This window comes from Adiantum capillus-veneris, chromosome 10 (assembly GCF_014529385.1).
Source record: "Adiantum capillus-veneris isolate H3 chromosome 10, ASM1452938v2, whole genome shotgun sequence".
Classification (NCBI taxonomy): Eukaryota; Viridiplantae; Streptophyta; class Polypodiopsida; order Polypodiales; family Pteridaceae; genus Adiantum; species Adiantum capillus-veneris.
The window spans coordinates 82,388,663-82,407,463 of NC_140940.1; the positions used below are offsets into that span (position 1 = coordinate 82,388,663).

An 18,801-nucleotide genomic window follows, 5' to 3' on the forward strand; every position below is an offset into this window, starting at 1 on the left:
AATAGCTTTGAGAGATCTAGTAGTGTGAACACACCTTGAGAGATAAGCTTCTCAAAAGCTTCTTGCACTTTTGCAGTCCATGAATACTTAACGTTCTTTTTTTGTTAAGTCATGTAATGGGTCTGCTATTAGAGAGAATTTTTTCTACGAAGCATCTATAGTATGCACACATACCTATGAAGCTTCGCACCTCCTATAGATTCCTTGGATTAGGCCATCCTTTTATTATCTCTAATTTTGTTGCATCCATATGGGTGCCATCTTTAGAGATAATGTGACCTAAATATTGAATCTCTTGTAGGAAAAATTCTCTTGTCTTTTTATTAATGAAAAGCTTATTCTCTCTCACAATCTTGAAAGATTACCTGGAGGTGTCGCTTGTACTCTTCAAGAGAATTTGAATGGCCTGAAGATTTTTTTGTCCATCATGAGTTTGAATGCATCTGGAGCATTTGTTAGGCCAAAACTTGTAAATTATCAAATAGATCTTCTACCTGCGGCACGGGAAATCTATAGCTTTAATAGTGATCTTATTTAGTACCCTATAGTCGACACACATGTGATATGTGTCGTCTTTCTTTTGCACTAAATGCAATGGTGAACAAAATGGAGAGGAGCTAGACCTCGCCATCCCTTTTTTTTCACCACTTCATGCACTTGCCTCATGATCTCCTCTTGTTGAGCTTGTGAAACTTGATAAGGAGGCTTGTTAGGCAGTGAGCTTCTTGGTCATTATCCCTCATTTTAGAGATAGCTCACTAGGGATGTCATCAATGAAAACATCTTGGAATCCATTGAGGAAATTAGACAACTCTAATTCCTCTTGATTCCCTTTATTACAGGAATATGGTGTTTCCCAACTCACAAACATCTATGTGCATGCTCTTTTCCCTGTAGGTGAAGTAGATTCTCCTTTCAAGTGGCTTCATGTTGGAAGCCATGCGGTTAAATCATGCACCAGTGCCCCAACGATAACATTCTCATGTTTAAGAGGGGAGATGGAGAAATCCTCTTTGTCCAAATAGCTTTGGACATGAAGCCTTAATTTTCCAATGAAAGAAGTAATTGAGACGTCTTGTCCTTTGATAGCTCCATTGGCTTTTAATGCTTGTATGCCTAGCTTAGTGGTCAACTCCGTGGATATGAAGTTGTGAGTACTAGGGTCAAACAAAATAAAGGCATCATGCTCTTGTATCTTTCCCCAAGCATAGGAAAGGAGAAATCCTTGGCAATGAGCATCCTCTTTTGGAGCTTCAAACATAGAGACTCTAGGAGTCTCATTGCGGGCAATTCTCTTGGGGCAAGGACGATAACCATGGCCTTGCTCCCCACACTTAAAACATTTGTGGTCCTTACTAAAAGATTCTAGCTCTTTAGGAGAGAGTTTATATTTACCTTTGTAAACTCCCTTCTCCTTGGACCAATTGTTGTTGTTACCATATACATGTGGTAGTGATGTGTGTGAACACACTAGGACCGCCGGGGCATTTTTTCCCTCTTTAGGAGGTTTTTTCCCCCGTGCATTGTATATAGGCCCATCACTCTAGGGCTCTCTATCTTTCCATTGCACACTAAGTAACACACTCTCTATTGTATGCCTTGAGCTTCCTTCGTCTTCTCCAAGCTGTGTGTGTTTCTCTGCAACCCTAATTCCAACAATTGGTATCATAGCAGGTCACGCCCTCCCGGGCTTAGTCGCCAGCTGCTCCAGCTCACGCCTGCTCACTTTCTCCGATTTCAGTGAGCTTTGGCGAGCGTTCACAGATCGACAAAAATTTTGGGCAAGCTTGAAGAGCTCGGTCTGCTCAGAATTTTGATTTGGGCTCATTTTGGCCTCTGTTTCCACTACAGGCAGTACTGCACAGGCTATTTCGTCATTTTGTGCAGAATTTTTGTCAGTGCCGTTTTCTGCATAACAGGTGCCTTATAGTCTTCTATGGTTTGTGCTATATAGCACAGGTTGTTCCCGCTCCGTTTCTCCTATTTTCGAGCAGTTTTCACATCAGGTGCATCATTTACCATGGCTGACAACAACAACACAGATGTGTTCAAGATGTTTGCTGCTGAGGACAGGTTGGATGGGGACAACTACCCTATGTGGGCTTATATGATGCAACATGTTCTTGTGTCAAAGGGTGTCTGGAACATTGTGCAGGGCATTGATGTACGTCCTGGTTCTGAGGATGTAGGAGATGTTGAGGATGTTGCAGGTCTTGCTGCAAGGATTGCAGCTGTTAGAGTTGTTTTGCCTACGGCAGAACAAGCTCGTTGGGATGTTAAGGATGCGCAGGCTCATGCATTGATTGCGTTGTCTGTGAAGCGCACCATTGTTCCTCACATCCGTTCAGCAAAATCTGCAAAACAGGCTTGGGATATTTTAGCAGGTCTTTATGCAAGCCGCAATGAGGCTAAAATTGCTTTGCTGCGTAAAGAGCTGGAGTCGAAGATTATGCATGAGGAAGATGATATGGACACTTTCCTTGCTAGTGTCAAGGATATCAATGAGCAACTCATTTCTGCAGGTGAAGTCATTTCAGACAGTTCCCTAGTGCAGACTGTTCTTGATGCCTTACCAGATTCTTACCAGACTTTTGCTAGTACTTGGAGACTTATGACCCAAGGAAATCCAAAAGTTGTCAAGTTTGATGCATGATGCACATTGCTGGTACAAGAGTCACTGTCCAGAAAAAACAGGACTAGACAGCATGCAGTTGAACAGGCTTTTATTGCTTCTCAAAGAAAGGGTGGTAACAGCAATGCAGCCACTTCTTATGGTTCTGCTGCGAGTGGCAAAAATTATGTTCCTAATGCTTCTGCTAGCAGCAATTCGTCTGGAAATTCTGGTGATAAGGGCAAAAAGAAGATGCGTTGCCATTATTGTAAAGCCAATGATCACTTGATCGAGTTGTGTCCTAAGTTGAAGGCCAAAGAGGCTAAGAAGAAAGAGGGTGGTTCCACTGCAAATGTTGGTTCCACTACAAATGCAACCATTGTTGAGTCTTCTGTGAAAGGAGCTTGTGTTGCTGATGTTGATGCAGAATGGGCTTTTAGCGTAGAGTGCACTTACAATCCTGCTGTTCATGATGCATGCTTGTCAGTTGCCGCAGATTCACATGTGTGGTATTTTGACAGTGGTGCTACAAAGCACATTACCTCACATCGTGAATTGTTTACCTCTCTCAAGTCTGTCCCTCATGGGAATTCAATCACTTGTGCCAACAACGCCTCTTATCCAGTTCAGGGAGTTGGAAAGATTGTGCTCATTGCTGCTAATGGCAGTTCCTTCACACTTGTTGATGCACTTTATGTACCTGGGATCAAGAAGAATCTCTTGTCTGTATCCGCACTTGCGAGACTTGAACTTGTAGTCAAATTTATGGATGACAGATGTACAGTTCATGATCTCAGTTTTGGTGATGAAATTGTTGCATCTGGCCTTTTGTGCCGTGGGCTGTATAAGCTCACTTTGGATGAGAAGTGTGGACAAAATTTTGCAAATGCTGTTGCAGATTCAAGGGCTATTTCAGATGCAAAACTTTGGCATGCACGTTTTGGTCATCTGAATTTTGCCAGTTTGCTGCGTTTGCAAAAATCTGATCTGGTGGCTTCTTTGCCACCTCTTGAAGCACCTGTCAAACATGTTTGTGAAGGCTGTATTTTGGGTAAGATGCAGCGTTCTAAATTTCCAAAGGATGGTTCAGTTAGGGCCACATGCAGGCTGCATCTTGTGCATAGTGATGTTTGTGGGCCCATGCAAACTCCGTCCTTGGGCAATTACCTGTACTTCGTGACTTTCATTGATGATTACTCTAGGCATGCAAGGGTATTTACGCTTAAAGCGAAGTCCGGAGTTTTTATGTGCTTCAAACAATTTCTGGCTATGGTTGAAAATGTCTCGAAATGTACTATGGGCACCCTCCGTTCAGATCGAGGGGGGGAGTATATGTCTCATGAATTTAATGCATTTCTGGCTAGTCGTGGGATAAAACACCAATGTACAGTGCCTTATACGCCTCAGCAAAATTGTGTTGCTGAGAGGAAAAACAGGTCACTGACGGAAATGGCACGATGTATGGTCAAAAGTCAAGCTTTGCCACATTCTTTTTGGCTTGAGGCCATCATGTGTGCCACTTATGTACTAAACAAGTGTCCTACGAAAGCTTTGCAGTCTATTACTCCATATGAAGCATGGCATCATAGAAAGCCTTCTATTAAGCACACGCGTGTTTTTGGCTGTTTGGCATATGCTTGGGTGCCACAAGTGCAGCGCAGAAAATTGGATGATAAGGCTCTCAAATGTATTTTTGTTGGTTATAGTGCTGAAAGCAAAGGTTACAGGTTGTATCATCCGCAAACAAAACGTATTCTAGTTTCACTGGATGTAGTGTTTGTGGAAGATTCTATTCAGCCCTTGCTGTCATGTACCAGAGAAAGTAATGTAAGCTCACAGGACATTTATGACACTTTGTTGCCTCTTTTCAGTGGTGGAAATACGAATGTAAGTTCCAATGAGGCAAATGTAAAGTCTATGGGGGTTTCTGAAAATGTTCCAGATCAGCCTATTACTGATGCAGATGTACATGATGTACTTGATGAGGAAAGGGCTGAAAATGAGCAGGCTAGAGGTATGCCAAAATGGTTGGTACACACTTTGCGTGACAATAAATTGGATGCACCTTTGTCTAGTCGTACTCGTTCAGGCTCTCGCCATGCATCTTATGCATCAGATTGTTATGCTTTGGCTGTGTATAGCTTACATGATGTTGAGGAGCCTCTGACTTTTGATGAAGCACAAAATTCAGAAAATTGGATAGTTGCCATGCAATCTAAATATGATGCACTTATAGAAAATGACACATGGACTTTATGTGATTTGCCTCCTTGCAAAAAGGCCATTGGTACGAAGTGGGTTTACAAGTTGAAACGCAAACCGGATGGTGAGATCAATCGCCATAAGGCTCGACTTATTGCAAAGGGTTATGCACAGCAAAAAGGCATAGATTATGAAGAGACTTTTGCTCCCACTTGTCGTATGACTACTGTGCATTTTCTATGTGCATTGGCAGCTCATTTTAGTTGGGATGTACATCAATCAGACATTGTTACTGCTTTCTTGAATGGTGACATATTTGAGGAAGTTTATGTAACGCAGCCTCGCGGTTTTATCATAAAAGGACAAGAGGACAAAGTGTGCAAATGTAACAAGGCTTTGTATGGGTTGGAGCAATCTCCTCGTGCTTGGTATGCTTAGGTGTTTACTTAGTGTATGCTTTGGCAATTCAGAACCTTAGTTGCTACTCCTCTTAGCCTTTGAAAATAGGCACTTAAGTATCTACACCCACGGCTCGAATTGGTTAATTATAGAGAGTAGTGGAGTGAGTCTAACATAGCAAAGTTGCCGAGGGATAGCTCCTTTCGGACTTCTTATGGCTCAATAATGGTAAAGCCGTAGGCAAGTATAAAAGGACTCCATTATTAAGACCAAAGCTCCCGAGATGTGCACCATATCCCACATAGTGGACTCAACAAAATCGATAATAGATCCCAATCCCACTTACCCTAATATAATTAACAAAATCAACCATTAATAGGCTACTTAAGGACCTTTCTTCTTAATCAACAAAAGAGAATCCAAACGCTCTGATACCAATGTAATGCAAATGGCCTATGAACTTTGAGAGTAGCGGAATTAGGAAATTAGGTGAAGCACTTTTGAGAGATTACTTTGTGAGCATAGCGGGTGAACTTAATCAATGGTAGCAACATAAACATGGTACTTAGTTAACTTGGCATGAACAATACTCTTGCAAGAGAGAGAGAGAGAGAGAGAGAGAGTTTAGAGAACATGACAATAGTTGAGGACCGGATTCATATGGAGCCGGCTTGTCAAGGACCGGATTCGTATGGAGCCGGCGGTCCCCCCTCCAATAGGCATTTGTATTATAGTTTCCCCCATCAAGAAAGACTTGGTACAATACAATCTTTGTGTTCCTTGTAACCTAGGTGATGCAATGAAGATGGAAATCTTCATGCATCACAAGCATAAAATAAACTTGAAGAAAGCATTAACTATCCCAAGCCTCGGTCCCAAGGCCTCAAACACCTTCGAAGGTGGAGAGAGCTAGCGGGGAATGAGGATAGGGAAGAGGAAGAAGAAACATTCCATAGGAGAAAGAAATAGTTCCTCACTTATCGCTACTCTTCTTGCTAGCACACATAATAGCATAGTAATGAAGATGGAGAAGATGGCAAGCTTAAGCATTGAAGCATGACTCTTGGTTGGATTTGCATTCCATAGCCAAGAGTATTGGTGTAGGCTTTCACTCTCACAAGCTTGGAGAAGGAGGTGGTGTTCCTCCACTTTCACCAAGTGAGAATCGCCTTGCAAATGAGTGTGTGTGTGTGTGTGGAGTATATCCCCCTAGCACCCCCCTTCCTTGCTTTGGGCAAAATTTCTACATGCTACAAGCTCATTGGGCCCTTCTCCCCCTAGCCAATCACATGCAGCCTGCAGTCAAGCAAATGGGTAGTCTTTTGACAAGTGTCCTCATTACCCCTTAGAGAGAGAGAGCTTGAAAATATCTAGATATTTGTTAGATGGAAGTAGAATCTCATTGGACCCGTCTTTAGCCCCCAACCAATAGCATTCAAGCACACCATGTGGTTAAGCTTGGTGAGAGTCTTAGTTTTTTGAGCAACGCTTTCACTTTGAAGCATAAATTTTTCAGTTTAGGGTTCTTATTCTTCCATACTCCCAACAATTGCTTCACAACCAAAAAAAGCATATTTTTTAATTTTCAAGCGTTTTCATGCACCTTTTGGATACGCATGAAGTCACTGATTCGTGCTAAAAAGGTTGCCCACTAGCCTCATGTATGTATGTGTACATAGCCCTCCGAGTTTTGGAACTGGCTCTGTAAAAATTCATGTACAAAGGTGTGATTTTGCCAAGCTTGACATGTGTCCCATGTGCTCTTTTAGAATTGCCCTAACTTTGAGATTTTTATGCATATGAAGTTTCTCAAACAACTTTCTCATTAAGTGTGTAGGTTCTCTTTTTGACTCAAGCATCTTACCCCCCATGCATAGGAAGCTTCTCAAGCAACTTCCTCATTAAATGTGACAAGTACCTCAAGTACCTTAGTCATCAAGCATGACAAGCACCTTAGGTGGAGTTCCCACCTTAGCTTGCTTAAGTTTAGGTCGGGTTCCCACCTCAAGCACAACCCTAGCTTGCTTAAGTTTAGGTCGGGTTCCCACCTCAAGCACAACCCTAACTTGCTTAAGGTTCCCACCTCAAGCACAACCCTAGCTTGCTTAAGTTTAGGTCGGGTTCCCACCTCAAGCTCAGCCCTAGCTTGCTTAAGGTCAAAGGACTTTTAACACTAACCATTGGAGGTCTTTAATGAAGCTAACCCTAAGGTCTTTTAAGCTTCACTAGTTAACCTTGCTCTTTGACATAATATCTCTCATTTGGGCCCCTTTACCATTGGCCCCGTGTTGAGATAGATCCGTAAGCACATGTCTATATTCTAACCCTTGTTCCCGTTTATTATCCCATATTAAATGATCAGTTTAATATGAGAAAATCATTTGGGTTGGTTAGATATTAGATATTTAATGAAATTAGCCGTTTACGAAAATAGCTAGGACATAATGATGATGTCAGTGACACAAGTGTGCTAGTTGACCTTATCGAACCGCCAAGCATTCCTCATGAGCCCGAAAAGATTTTAGATTCTCATGAGCTTCGCACCAGACATCATGTCAGACAACAGGTGTTGGTAAAATGGCTAGATAGACTTGAAGAAGGTTCTACATGGGAGAATGTCTCCGCACTTAAGAAACGTTTTCCTACGTTCGTTTTCAAGGACGAAAACGATTCTCCAAGGGGGAGTAATGTAAGGACATGGGTCCTACGGGCAAGGCCACCGGCACGGCCGGATAGTGTGTACGCTAGGGGGAGGCTATAAGATAGTACAGTTGGGTGGAGACTAGCACACGCATTACCACCACCCTTTCAGATACACAAAGGATTAACGGGTTGGAGGATTACAATGTGCATTCATTGATGTCGTGAAAGAATATCATGAGAGTCAACTTCCCCGAACATGTTCACTTTAGAAATGCTGCTACAGAAAAGTCTTCCATAACTCAAAAGTTTTCTATTTTTACATCAATGCGTAGAGGGCATTGTGATCACACACACACACACACACACACACACACACACACACAGATTGAATTAGTGATAGATAGAGAGAGAAATAGAGATAAGGAGAGGTAGAGGGAGACAAAAGGGGAGTGAGAGAGGAGATAGAGATAGAGAGAGAGAGGGAGAGAAAAAAAAGCTCACTCTAAAAACTCTATTTGGAGTGAGTTTTTTAACTGGTTTTGGGTAGTAGAGCAATATCTGAAAAAAACTCACTCAAAAAAATCTCTCCAAATCTCAACTTCACAAAATTCGGCTACCCCATTGAGTTGGTGAGTGATCAAGGCAACAAGTTCCTCAACAAAGTAATTTTTGACCTCGCACAAATGCACGTAATTGAGCACAAAGATTCCATAGTTTATTACCCCTGTGCAATTGGTTAAGCAGACTCAACCAACAATATTTTGCATAAAATTGATTGAGAGCAAAAGGAAAGCTATCTTTGTCATGGCATATAAGGAGAGCACTTATTATCACTATTACTACTTTTGGACATTTTATATTTTTCTTATGTTTTATTCTAAAAAACCATTCAAAAGAAACAATGTAAATAGAACTCTCATTTACCTACTATTCTTAGAGCTTAAGTGAAAAGCAACCACTTCTTTTAAAGAAAAGATGCATGTATGCTTCTCTCTTAGTTATCATCCTTGGATGACTACTTTCAAGGAGAAAAATTTAGCAAACGAGACAAGATCGTGTGCAGTAAACCAAATGATAGAACATGCTTCTCTTTGGTGGAATGTGACTCGCAAAAACAACACAAACGATCACGAACTTGAAAGAATTTAAAACATTGATAATGAAGTACTTTCTTCCTTCTCGATACAAAGAGAAAGCTAGACATGCACGGATACTCTTCAATCTAGGACATGGAAAATTGTTATACAATACATACACATATTTTGGCAAATTCTACTTGCTCTTTAAAATGTACAAACAGTTCTTGCTCTACTTTCAAATGCAAATATATTTCCGGTTTGGAGTATACATTGTGTGTTGAGGTCAATAAATTTCATCCTCATACATTAGAAAGAGCTATTTCTTTAAGCTCACGATGTTGAAGCTCTACAAAAGGTAAAGATCCAACTATGATCAGAAAGATTTATTCTTCTCTTCCACCACCACAATGTACAAATCCTGCTACTCTTCAACCAAGAACCACCAATGGGGACAACGATGGATACAACATTACAATCAATCTCAACCACAATCAAGTAATTCCAATCAAAATGGTTTTGGACAAAGGAAGGTAAATAACAATGGTTCAAGTAATGCTTTTAAACCTTTATCTTTTCCTTTCTTAAAGTCATAGAACAAATCTTTGCATAGTCATAACAACAACAATAATGGCAACAAGAATAATAGGAAAGTTGATGTGAAGACTGTTGTTTGCTACACTTGTCATCACAAAATGGGACATACAACTAACAAATGTCTTGAAAGCAAGTCGGCACCTTTCTCACGGTTTATTGAGGGGATTGAAGATGATAATGACCATCAAGTACACAACATGAATACGGATATCAACATTGCCAACACTTTTGAAGATAGCGATCAAGAACCTCAAGGTAACTCAGACTACTAAGATCTCACAAGTACTCCTACTTCTTAGCTACATCATATTTACGTATGCAAGTTAAGATTGGTGATGATCCTTTTAAATTATGACATGATGATGGGAGCACACATGATCTCAATTCTACATATGTTGCACAAAAGTTGAAATCACATATGACTTGTACAAATTATAAAGTAAAAACAACTTTCCAAGGAACTAAAATAAATTATGTGTATAACGCAAAAGATTTGCAATACCAATTAGAAGACTTTGTTGAATCATGAGATTTCTTAGTAGCACCATTGCAAAACACAAATTAAATTTTGGATATGCCTTGGAAACATCATTTTAATCCAAAAATTGACTATGATAAGCATACACTCATTGCCACACATATTGAAAACCTTTCACATTACAAGCTAACCAAAGCTAGAACTAGAACCTCTTATTAGTCACACTCAAGCTAAAATGTTAGCTCAAAAACATAACAAACAATTTTTGGTTTTAATCAATGTATTTGAAACACATGAAGACCAATTGTCTTATTCTCAAGATTTTTTTTGATGAAATATATATATATATATATATATATTTGTTGAAGATCTAGCTTCAGGATTATCTCCCTTTAGAGTGGAAGGCCACATAATACAATTGATTACAGAAAGTGCACCACCTTGCACCATATCATCAAAATCAAATCGAATAAAGAGAAACTCAACATCAAATTGAGGAATTAATAAATCATGGTTTAATTAAGCCAAGTAGTTTACCTTTTGGTGCACTAGTTCTCTTAGTAAAAAATAAAACTAGTACTTATCGTTTATGCATTGACTATAGATCACTTAATAAAATCACGATAAAGAATTATTTTCCTATTTTACGTGTTGATGACTTACTTGATAAATTAAGTGGTGCATCCATATTTAGTAAAATAGATCTTAAATATGGATATCATCAAGTACGTATGATGGAAAGTAATGATCATAAAATTGCATTTCGAATGCAAATTGATCATTATGAATTTCTTGTAATGCCTTTTGGTTTAACAAACCCACCTATGACATCTTTACACATGATGAATTACATATTTTTGAAGCATCAAGTGTTGTGGTCTTCTTTGATGACATTTTGATTTTTAGTAAGAATGGAAAAGACCATTATGAACATTTGGATTTGGTTTTTGAATTGTTTCGTGAAAACCATTTTTTTTTGGATCCTAAGAAAAGCTTATTTTTCAAAACTGAGATTGAATATTCTCTCGCAAAGGAATTCGTGTGGATCCTAAGAAGACTCATTGTATCAAGGAATGGAGTAAACCTCAATCTATTCATGAGATTCGTTCTTTTCTTGGTTTATGTAGTTATTATAGAAAGTTTATTCAAAATTTTTCATACTTGGCTTTACCACTCACAAACCTTTTGAAAAAGAATACATCTTTTGCTTGAAATAACAAACATTAAAAATATTTCAAGACACTCAAATATGCAATAACACATGCCCTTGTTTTACAAATTCCTAATTTCAAAAGACCCTTCTTTTTTGTTACGATTGATGCTAGTGGGTGTGGTATTGGTACTATATTAATATAAGATAATCATTCCATTGCATATGAAAGTAGAAAGTTGAAACCCAATGAACTTAATTATAACACTTATGACAAAGGATTGCTAGTTGTTGTGCATGCTTGGAAACAGTCCTGATAGGATCTGAATTCTTGATTAAAACCGATCAGCAAAGTATTCATCATTTGTTGTCACAACCAACTATCTCTGATCGTCACATTAAGTGGTCATTAGTCATTCAAAGTTTTCATCCACTCATTCAATATCACCCAGAGCACGAAAATAAGGTTGCAGAGCACTAAGTTACATGCCATTGATTAATAACGTTTATGTTGTGTCTACTGAAACTTTTTCAAAAATGATTGATACTTATGCTCATGACTCTGACTTTACTACTACTGACATTTATGCTTACTTTTGTAACCATACATCTTTTGTTCATGCACAATACTCTTTTCATGATGGGTATTTGTTCTTTAAAAAGCGATTGTGTGTAACCATTGCATTTTGTCAGCTTATCCTCAAAGAGTGACATGAACCACCTTATATAGGCCACGATGGTATTTCTATAACTATTCACATATTATAATATCAATTTTATTGGCCCTCCCTTCGAAAAGATGTTGTTACATATGCTGCACAATGTTTTGTTTTCCAACAAGTCAAGCGTCATCATGGTAAGCAATATGGTTTTTTGATGCTTTTACCTATCCCTAACTCTCCTTGGAAACACATTTTCATGGATTTTATTACTATATTGCCACTCATTGGTGCACAAAATGATATGATTTGGACCATCGTAGATAGATTTAGCAAGCAAGCTTACTTTCTACCTTTCTTAAGCATATTTTTGCTTTGCATGGAATGCCTAAATCTATCATATTTGATCGAGATAGACGTGTTTGCAATGATTTTTGGGTGACACTTTTCACAAATTTGGGTACTCAAATTGACCACTTCATGTGGAATCTAATGGACAAACCGACAAGATCAATAACACCATTCTAGATCGTTTACAAACATATGAGAGACCAGGAACTTGGGACACATACAATCACTTGCTTCAATTTGCATACAACAACAGTCCTCATTCATGCACGTGAAACCACATGCTGATGAAATCACTTGGCAAGACACCCAAATCTTGGAGCAAACAAAAAAAGGAATTCACAAAGCACAACATACACACATTAAACAAACAAGTAAAAGAGACAACCCATGGAATTCAAAGAGGGAGATTTTATGATGCTTCGCATTGAAAATAGATGTCTTAAGAGCATAGAGACCAGTCTTATTGTCAAGCTAGCACCACGGTATTATGGTTCCTTAAAAATCAATAATCGTATCATTGCTAATTTATTTTGATTAGCTCTCGCTGACTCTTGGAAAATTCACAACACATATTACATAAGTCTTCCTTGCCCTTTCAAAGGTTCTCTACCATCACTCCCTATCATTGATGGTCCACCTTTTTTAGAAGAAGATTTTAAAATCCTTGTACATGAGGTCATCATAGACCATCAAAACACTTTGATATGCATTGGTATGTTGCATCACAAGTATTCGCTTGTATAAGAATCATGGTCTTGATGCCAAATAGATGCCACATAGGTTTTTTCACTCTCATCCTAGTATCTTAGAAGCATATCAAACTTTTAGAAGCTAAAAGTTTTATTCTTTACCTGAGGTTCGCCCTTTTGCTGATGATTGTGGTATTTCATACCTAAGGTTTGCTCTTTGATGATACATTATGGTAAATTGATGTTGAGGTTCGCCCCTTGACTCATTTAGAGCAATACTTGAGCGAGGTTTTGCCCTTTAAACAATAAAAAGGTAATTTCTTTTCACTGTTTTCATGCTCTTGTTGTCTTTGTTAGAGGGCCTGCTAACAAAGATCTCTTTCAGTTTAATATATATTTGGATGTGTGGATTGCACGTACCTTTTTGGTTTCCTTTTTCAAGATATTATGATCAACAGTGGAAAGTTTTCTCTGAGTACTTCACTTTATTCAAATATATCGAGTGAAGATCTACCTCATCGCCACACACTTTTTGAAAATTCCTAGTTTTTTTCTATTTCTTTCAATTGAAGGTAGTTGTTTCCCTATCGTGGAGGACTGCTATCACTATTACTACTTTTGGACAATTTATCAATTTTGCTTATGTTTTATTCTCAAACACCATTCAAAAGAAGCAATGTAAATAGAACTCTCCTTTACCTACTATTCTTAGAGAAAAGCAACCACTTCTATTTTTGGGTGTATGCATGAGGAGAGAAGGAAAATGCGCACCACACTTTTTCATCATAAATCAGCTTCATGAGGAAGATGAGAGCTCCGAGAGAAACTTGAGCAAGTGATCTGTTGTTTTAGTCCTCTTTTGAAGCCAACAGCGACATCCAAGCAAAGCTACAGAAGATACACTTTCTCTTTTTTATGCTAGTTTTCTTCCTTAATCATGGCATACACTCTCCTGATTGCATAATTCATGCTCTCTCATCTTTCATATATTTATCTTATTGTAATTCATGCTCCATAAGAGAATAAAGAGGCAGAAGGCAAATATGCAATCATATTGATTGAGCGGGATGGTTGGTACCCAATATGATGTCTTGTGTTTTGATTATTGTATATGTTACTCTCTTTGTGTATTGTGATTATTTAATTAATCATTTTGTTGAGTTTATTTTTATTTAAGAATCAAAACTGTGTTGAAAGTGTTGGGAAGATTTCAGGAAGCCAACACCACTAGTAGATACATCCATTCTGTTTAGTTTGTGGCATGGAAGTAGTAATGCAAAATCTATTATAGCTAGATCAAGAATGAATACATTTGCAAGTAGTTAATAATCATGTGTTGTTGAGGAGAAATAATTTAACTGATTAGCATTCAAAGATTAAGGCTCTAAAAGAAGGATTGATAGTTTTGATTTTTTAATTCCCATGTTGGTTTAATGCTGAGGACGTTTGCCTTGAGATGGATTTTTCCATATCGGATACATAAGGCAATGAAGATGGTACTTTTCTTCTTTGGAAATTTGATGAAACCTATTTACAAAAAAAGTGGTAATGGACACTTTAAGTCCCATGCCTGAGATAAACACTCTTTCTTTCATGAGAATTACGAGGGAACCTCTCTCCAGGGGAAGTACGAGCACAATCCATCATATAGTAAGGCATGGAGCCATGTGGTAATGACGGATCCTTCTCACTCTAATGGGAGTGAAATTATTAACTCTACAGATGGTTCTACATTTTCACAAGTAAAGCTACAACAATGGGAGAATTTTTCTATCGAAGATGGGTATTACTCCACAAGGGGAGATTAGGTCTCCCCAATCTCGGAAAATAAAAAATCCTTTCAAAACATCTTGAGTGCATAAGTGAAGGGTGAGTTTAGGAAATGAAAAGACCATGGAGGTGGAAAGTCAAAATACTTTTTGTGTGCATAAAAATAGAGATGGTCAAATGCACCTTATACATTTGTGTTTTTCTTCTTAATTTTCTTTTCTGTAGCGTTTTCAAGCCATTAGAGCCATTAGAAAAGCGTTTATTTTTTTTAGAGCCATTAGGAACATGTTTTTAAATTTTTAGAGTATGTGTACCTATGGACTTATACATTTTTAAAAATTTTAAAGTATGTGTACCTATGGACTTATACACTAAGTACCAACTAAGTGCCAAATTCTTTTTGAGTGTCATGATAGTTTGTGGAACTCATTGTAGTCTAGATGTATGCATTAGCTTGAAGACAATTTTATTGGCTAAGTTTACGTAAAGACGTACATGAGTTGTAATTGCCAGGCCAAAATTGTCAAATGACAAAAACAAAGCATCGCAAGTAGGCGAGCTTTTACATCCTTTAGAGATCCCTAATGGAAAATGGGAGAGCATCTCTATGGATTTTATTTTTGTTCTACCTATGACAATTCATGGCCATGAATCTATCTATGTACACTGTTTGACCAAGTTGTGTAGGTTTATTCTCACTAAGACTATAGTAGGGGCTCCATAACTTGCAAGGCCATTTGTGGAAAATGGGTGCAAATTATATGGCCTTCTCTAAATATTATGGAGGCATCACATTAAACTTGTGATCGCATGCAATTCCATTGATACTCATAACAAGATCACATATACTAAATCTACAAGAGTATGATCCTCAACTTTGTTTGATGGATTCGTGTCCCCTCTTATTGCTAGGGTGCAAAAAAAACTCTTCCATATAGTCAAGGTAGCTAAGTCACTAAATGAGTAAAGGGTTAAACAAAGCTTCAAAATGTTACTAAACTCTATGCAAAGAGTTGTAAGTGTTCATGCACAAAGCATAATGAGATAAGAATACATTTTTTCATCAATAAAAACCCTTCTTAAAGGGGTGCTAGCCTGTAAAGCCAAGCCATATGCATTTATTGCTTTACCTTCCTTTTGGAACACCCATAGAAAACCTTCAGAACATCTATCTTGCACATCAAAGTGTTTTTCATGCATTTTGGTGGATATAGGGTGTCCCATCATTGAACATATGCTTTAGACATTCTTTATTGCTTCCACCTCTGCACCTATGGCTTAAAAATAGGCAATGTAATGTTGTTCTTGCTACAATTATATTTGATCGTATTCTTATTAGTTTAGTTAGAAAAACACCATTATCTAAGTTCCTAATTAACATTTCCTATGATTTTATGGTACTGCAACCTTGTGCAATTGCACCTTCTTGCATACGTTTTCATGAAAATGAGTCAATCCTCACCTCCTATAAAACAGCAGGCAACATCTTGGCATGGAGCTTCAATCATGCCTTTTTATCATATGTAAAATGGGCCAATCATCACCCCTCGTACAAATTAACGATCAAGTTCTTGGCTTAGCTTAGCTTATGGGACCAATTTAAAAGTACAAATATGAAAGTGTATGTTTGGTCAACGTTTGAGAAAGTGATTAAATACATGTAAAGACCAATGGTTTGAGTGGTGCAATTAAGTTAATTTCCACATTGTATAGCTTAGAAAACCTCGAGCAAACATGAATAATTGCTGGATTGCTCCACTCTCTTAGGTTTGAGTGCAGACCATGTGGAAAACCTTGCATGGGAGATGCTTGTCAGGTGGTTGTGCCTTATGAGTGATCCCATCTCACTCTCCATGGTACTCTTGAACAATCTAGGTCTTACTACTAATGACTCAATCAAAACCAAAATGTGTGCAATACATAGACGAAGGAAACAAAACGAAAATGAAACATGCTTAAGGAAAGAAAAAATTCAACATATATAGAAGTATGTCAAAGAGAAACACTAATTGTCCTACTCCCGTAACGTGTCCTTTGCCCATACAGTTCAATTCTTCCGATTAACATATCCGCTTAAGGAAATAATTTGTAGTTGGCTCATCAGTGAGGTATTTAATTCCATTATTGATTGTATTATTGATGTTTAAAAATTGCCCCGTGAAGGACGAGAATTGTGGGAGCAATATCCTTTCTTTGCCCTTCCATTTCATAGCCACTGTTTTAGCATTGAAGAGAGCCTAGGGTTTTTTTGGGTCGGCCAACAACGTTGGCGGTATATGAAAAGTGTCTAGACTATTACAGCCTCTTCTCAACTTTGCACTGCGCGATCTCGACGACGAAGACGAAGCAGAAGCAGTTGCGGCATAAGCAGTCATGGTGCGTTCTTCGACAGACTGCTGTGGCTAGCTTGCCTTTCCTCAGTTTAGTTCCCTGGTTCATTTCTGTCTGTTTTTCGTCTGTGTGCAGACGGTCAAGCGCCGCAACGGTGGACGTAACAAGCACGGAAGAGGCCACACCAACCCCATCAGGTGCTCCAACTGTGGGCGTTGTGTGCCCAAGGTAGGCTAGTTTGTCCTCCCCCTTTTTTGTCTGCGTTTTCTTCTCTGCTAGCTCGTAAATGCTGGTGGGCATCCAGTTGGAAGGATGGCATGTATCCTTCGGTCAGATCAGTAGTTTTCTTCTTCTGGTATGCACATGTGGATTGCGTCTGTATACATTAGGCTGCCTGGGCTATGTTTCTGCGTGCTAGAGGACGTGTGTGTGGGGCCGAGAAAACAGTGCACATCGGAGTAGGCAATGCTAGAGTACATCCAGAGGCTGCAATTCGAACATTTCAGACAGTCGTTTTTGAAGCGCAGTTTCTTTTTCCTAATCAGGACATGCCTTTGCATTGTATACTGCCTGATTTGTTGCTTGAGTTTCATCATTGACATCAAACTAGGCAAAGGTATTGCTGGAAGTGATTATTATATTTTAGAAAATGGTCTTTTGAGACGCTGGCGCTTGCATTAGTAGACTACTAACTGCAGCTAGATGCTGAAAGTTTTACAATCTCTAAATCTCAGGACAAGGCTGTTAAGCGGTTTCTTGTAAGGAACATTGTTGAACAAGCTGCTGTGCGAGATGTGCAGGATGCTTGCGTTTATGATGGTAAGCCTTTGAGAACTTTGCTTGAATGGGGCTGAGACATGGAATTCACTTTTTAATTGAATAATTTTAGGGTACGCACTTCCCAAGCTTTATGCCAAAATGCAGTACTGCGTTTCATGCGCCATTCACTCTCACGTTGTCCGTGTGAGATCCCGCACAGCAAGAAGAGTTCGGGAGCCACCTCAAAGGTTTAGACGCAAGGTAAAATCCCGTTCATATCTCTTCATTCGGTTTTGTGACATTCAGTTCTCTCTAAGGCATGCTGTTATCCTTGGTAATTGGTATACATTTGTGTTCTGCAGGAGGATATGCAGAATCAGAATCAGCGTACCAATGTTCCTGCTGTTAGGAAGTGAAGCGGCGTTTAATTAGTGCATAAGCCAGGAGAGGAAGAAGGCTCATGAATTTTGACTTCTATCATAGAACTCTTAGAAGAGCATGCTACGAGCATTGCCACTGCTGTTGAAGCCATCAATTGGATGGACGTTAAGGGACTTTTGAGTCTTTAGGACGGGCTTGTATTTGATGTTTTGGAAATGTCTTTCTAATGTTTTTTCACACATTTGCACGGTTCCTGGACGCTGGCTGTGACGTGTGCTCTATTGCATGTAGACGGGTATAGTTATTTTCTGTTATTGTATTTGTCATTTAGATTTTTCTGACCTCATAATGGTGTATACATATTCCTACTTACTGTATATGTGTCATTTAGGTTTTTGATTGATCATGGTTTAAACTTGCTCATGCAGTGGTCTAATGTGGAAATTAATGCTATCTTCTGTGACTTGTTCTTCTGAGCATTTAGAGTTGCATAAATTTGCTTGCTCCTTTAAAGAGGGCAAAATTAACCTTCACTTTTGGAGGAGCGAAAATCTTGAGCTTGTGGTATATTGGTGCGCTTAGAACTGGTTCAGACTGCCGAGAAGGCGCTTCTGGACTGCAAATAGACAACCACCTTCAAATTCACACATCAACAGAATTTGCTGGCTGTTGAAGGCTAAAGCTGAAGCAGAGATAGAACGTCTG

General features: G+C 38.8%; 1 protein-coding gene across 1 annotated transcript; it reads left to right on the forward strand.

The window, feature by feature from the left end:
* Positions 1 to 16,860: 16,860 nt before the first annotated feature.
* LOC147449152 (uncharacterized) lies at positions 16,861 to 18,354 on the forward strand. The gene is made up of 5 exons (XM_086521717.1): positions 16,861 to 17,001; positions 17,092 to 17,184; positions 17,691 to 17,775; positions 17,846 to 17,976; positions 18,078 to 18,354. The coding sequence occupies exons 1-5, from the start codon at positions 16,999 to 17,001 to the stop codon at positions 18,129 to 18,131; spliced, it is 366 nt and encodes a 121-aa protein (XP_086377843.1). The 5' UTR covers positions 16,861 to 16,998; the 3' UTR covers positions 18,132 to 18,354.
* The last annotated feature ends 447 nt before the right edge of the window (positions 18,355 to 18,801 follow it).

Excerpts from the sequence above, each read along its gene's own strand:
- LOC147449152 (XM_086521717.1), top strand. Across the intron at positions 17,185-17,690 it reads GTGGGCGTTGTGTGCCCAAG|GACAAGGCTGTTAAGCGGTT; the intron begins GTAGGCTAGTTT and ends TCTAAATCTCAG. Across the intron at positions 17,776-17,845 it reads GGATGCTTGCGTTTATGATG|GGTACGCACTTCCCAAGCTT; the intron begins GTAAGCCTTTGA and ends GAATAATTTTAG.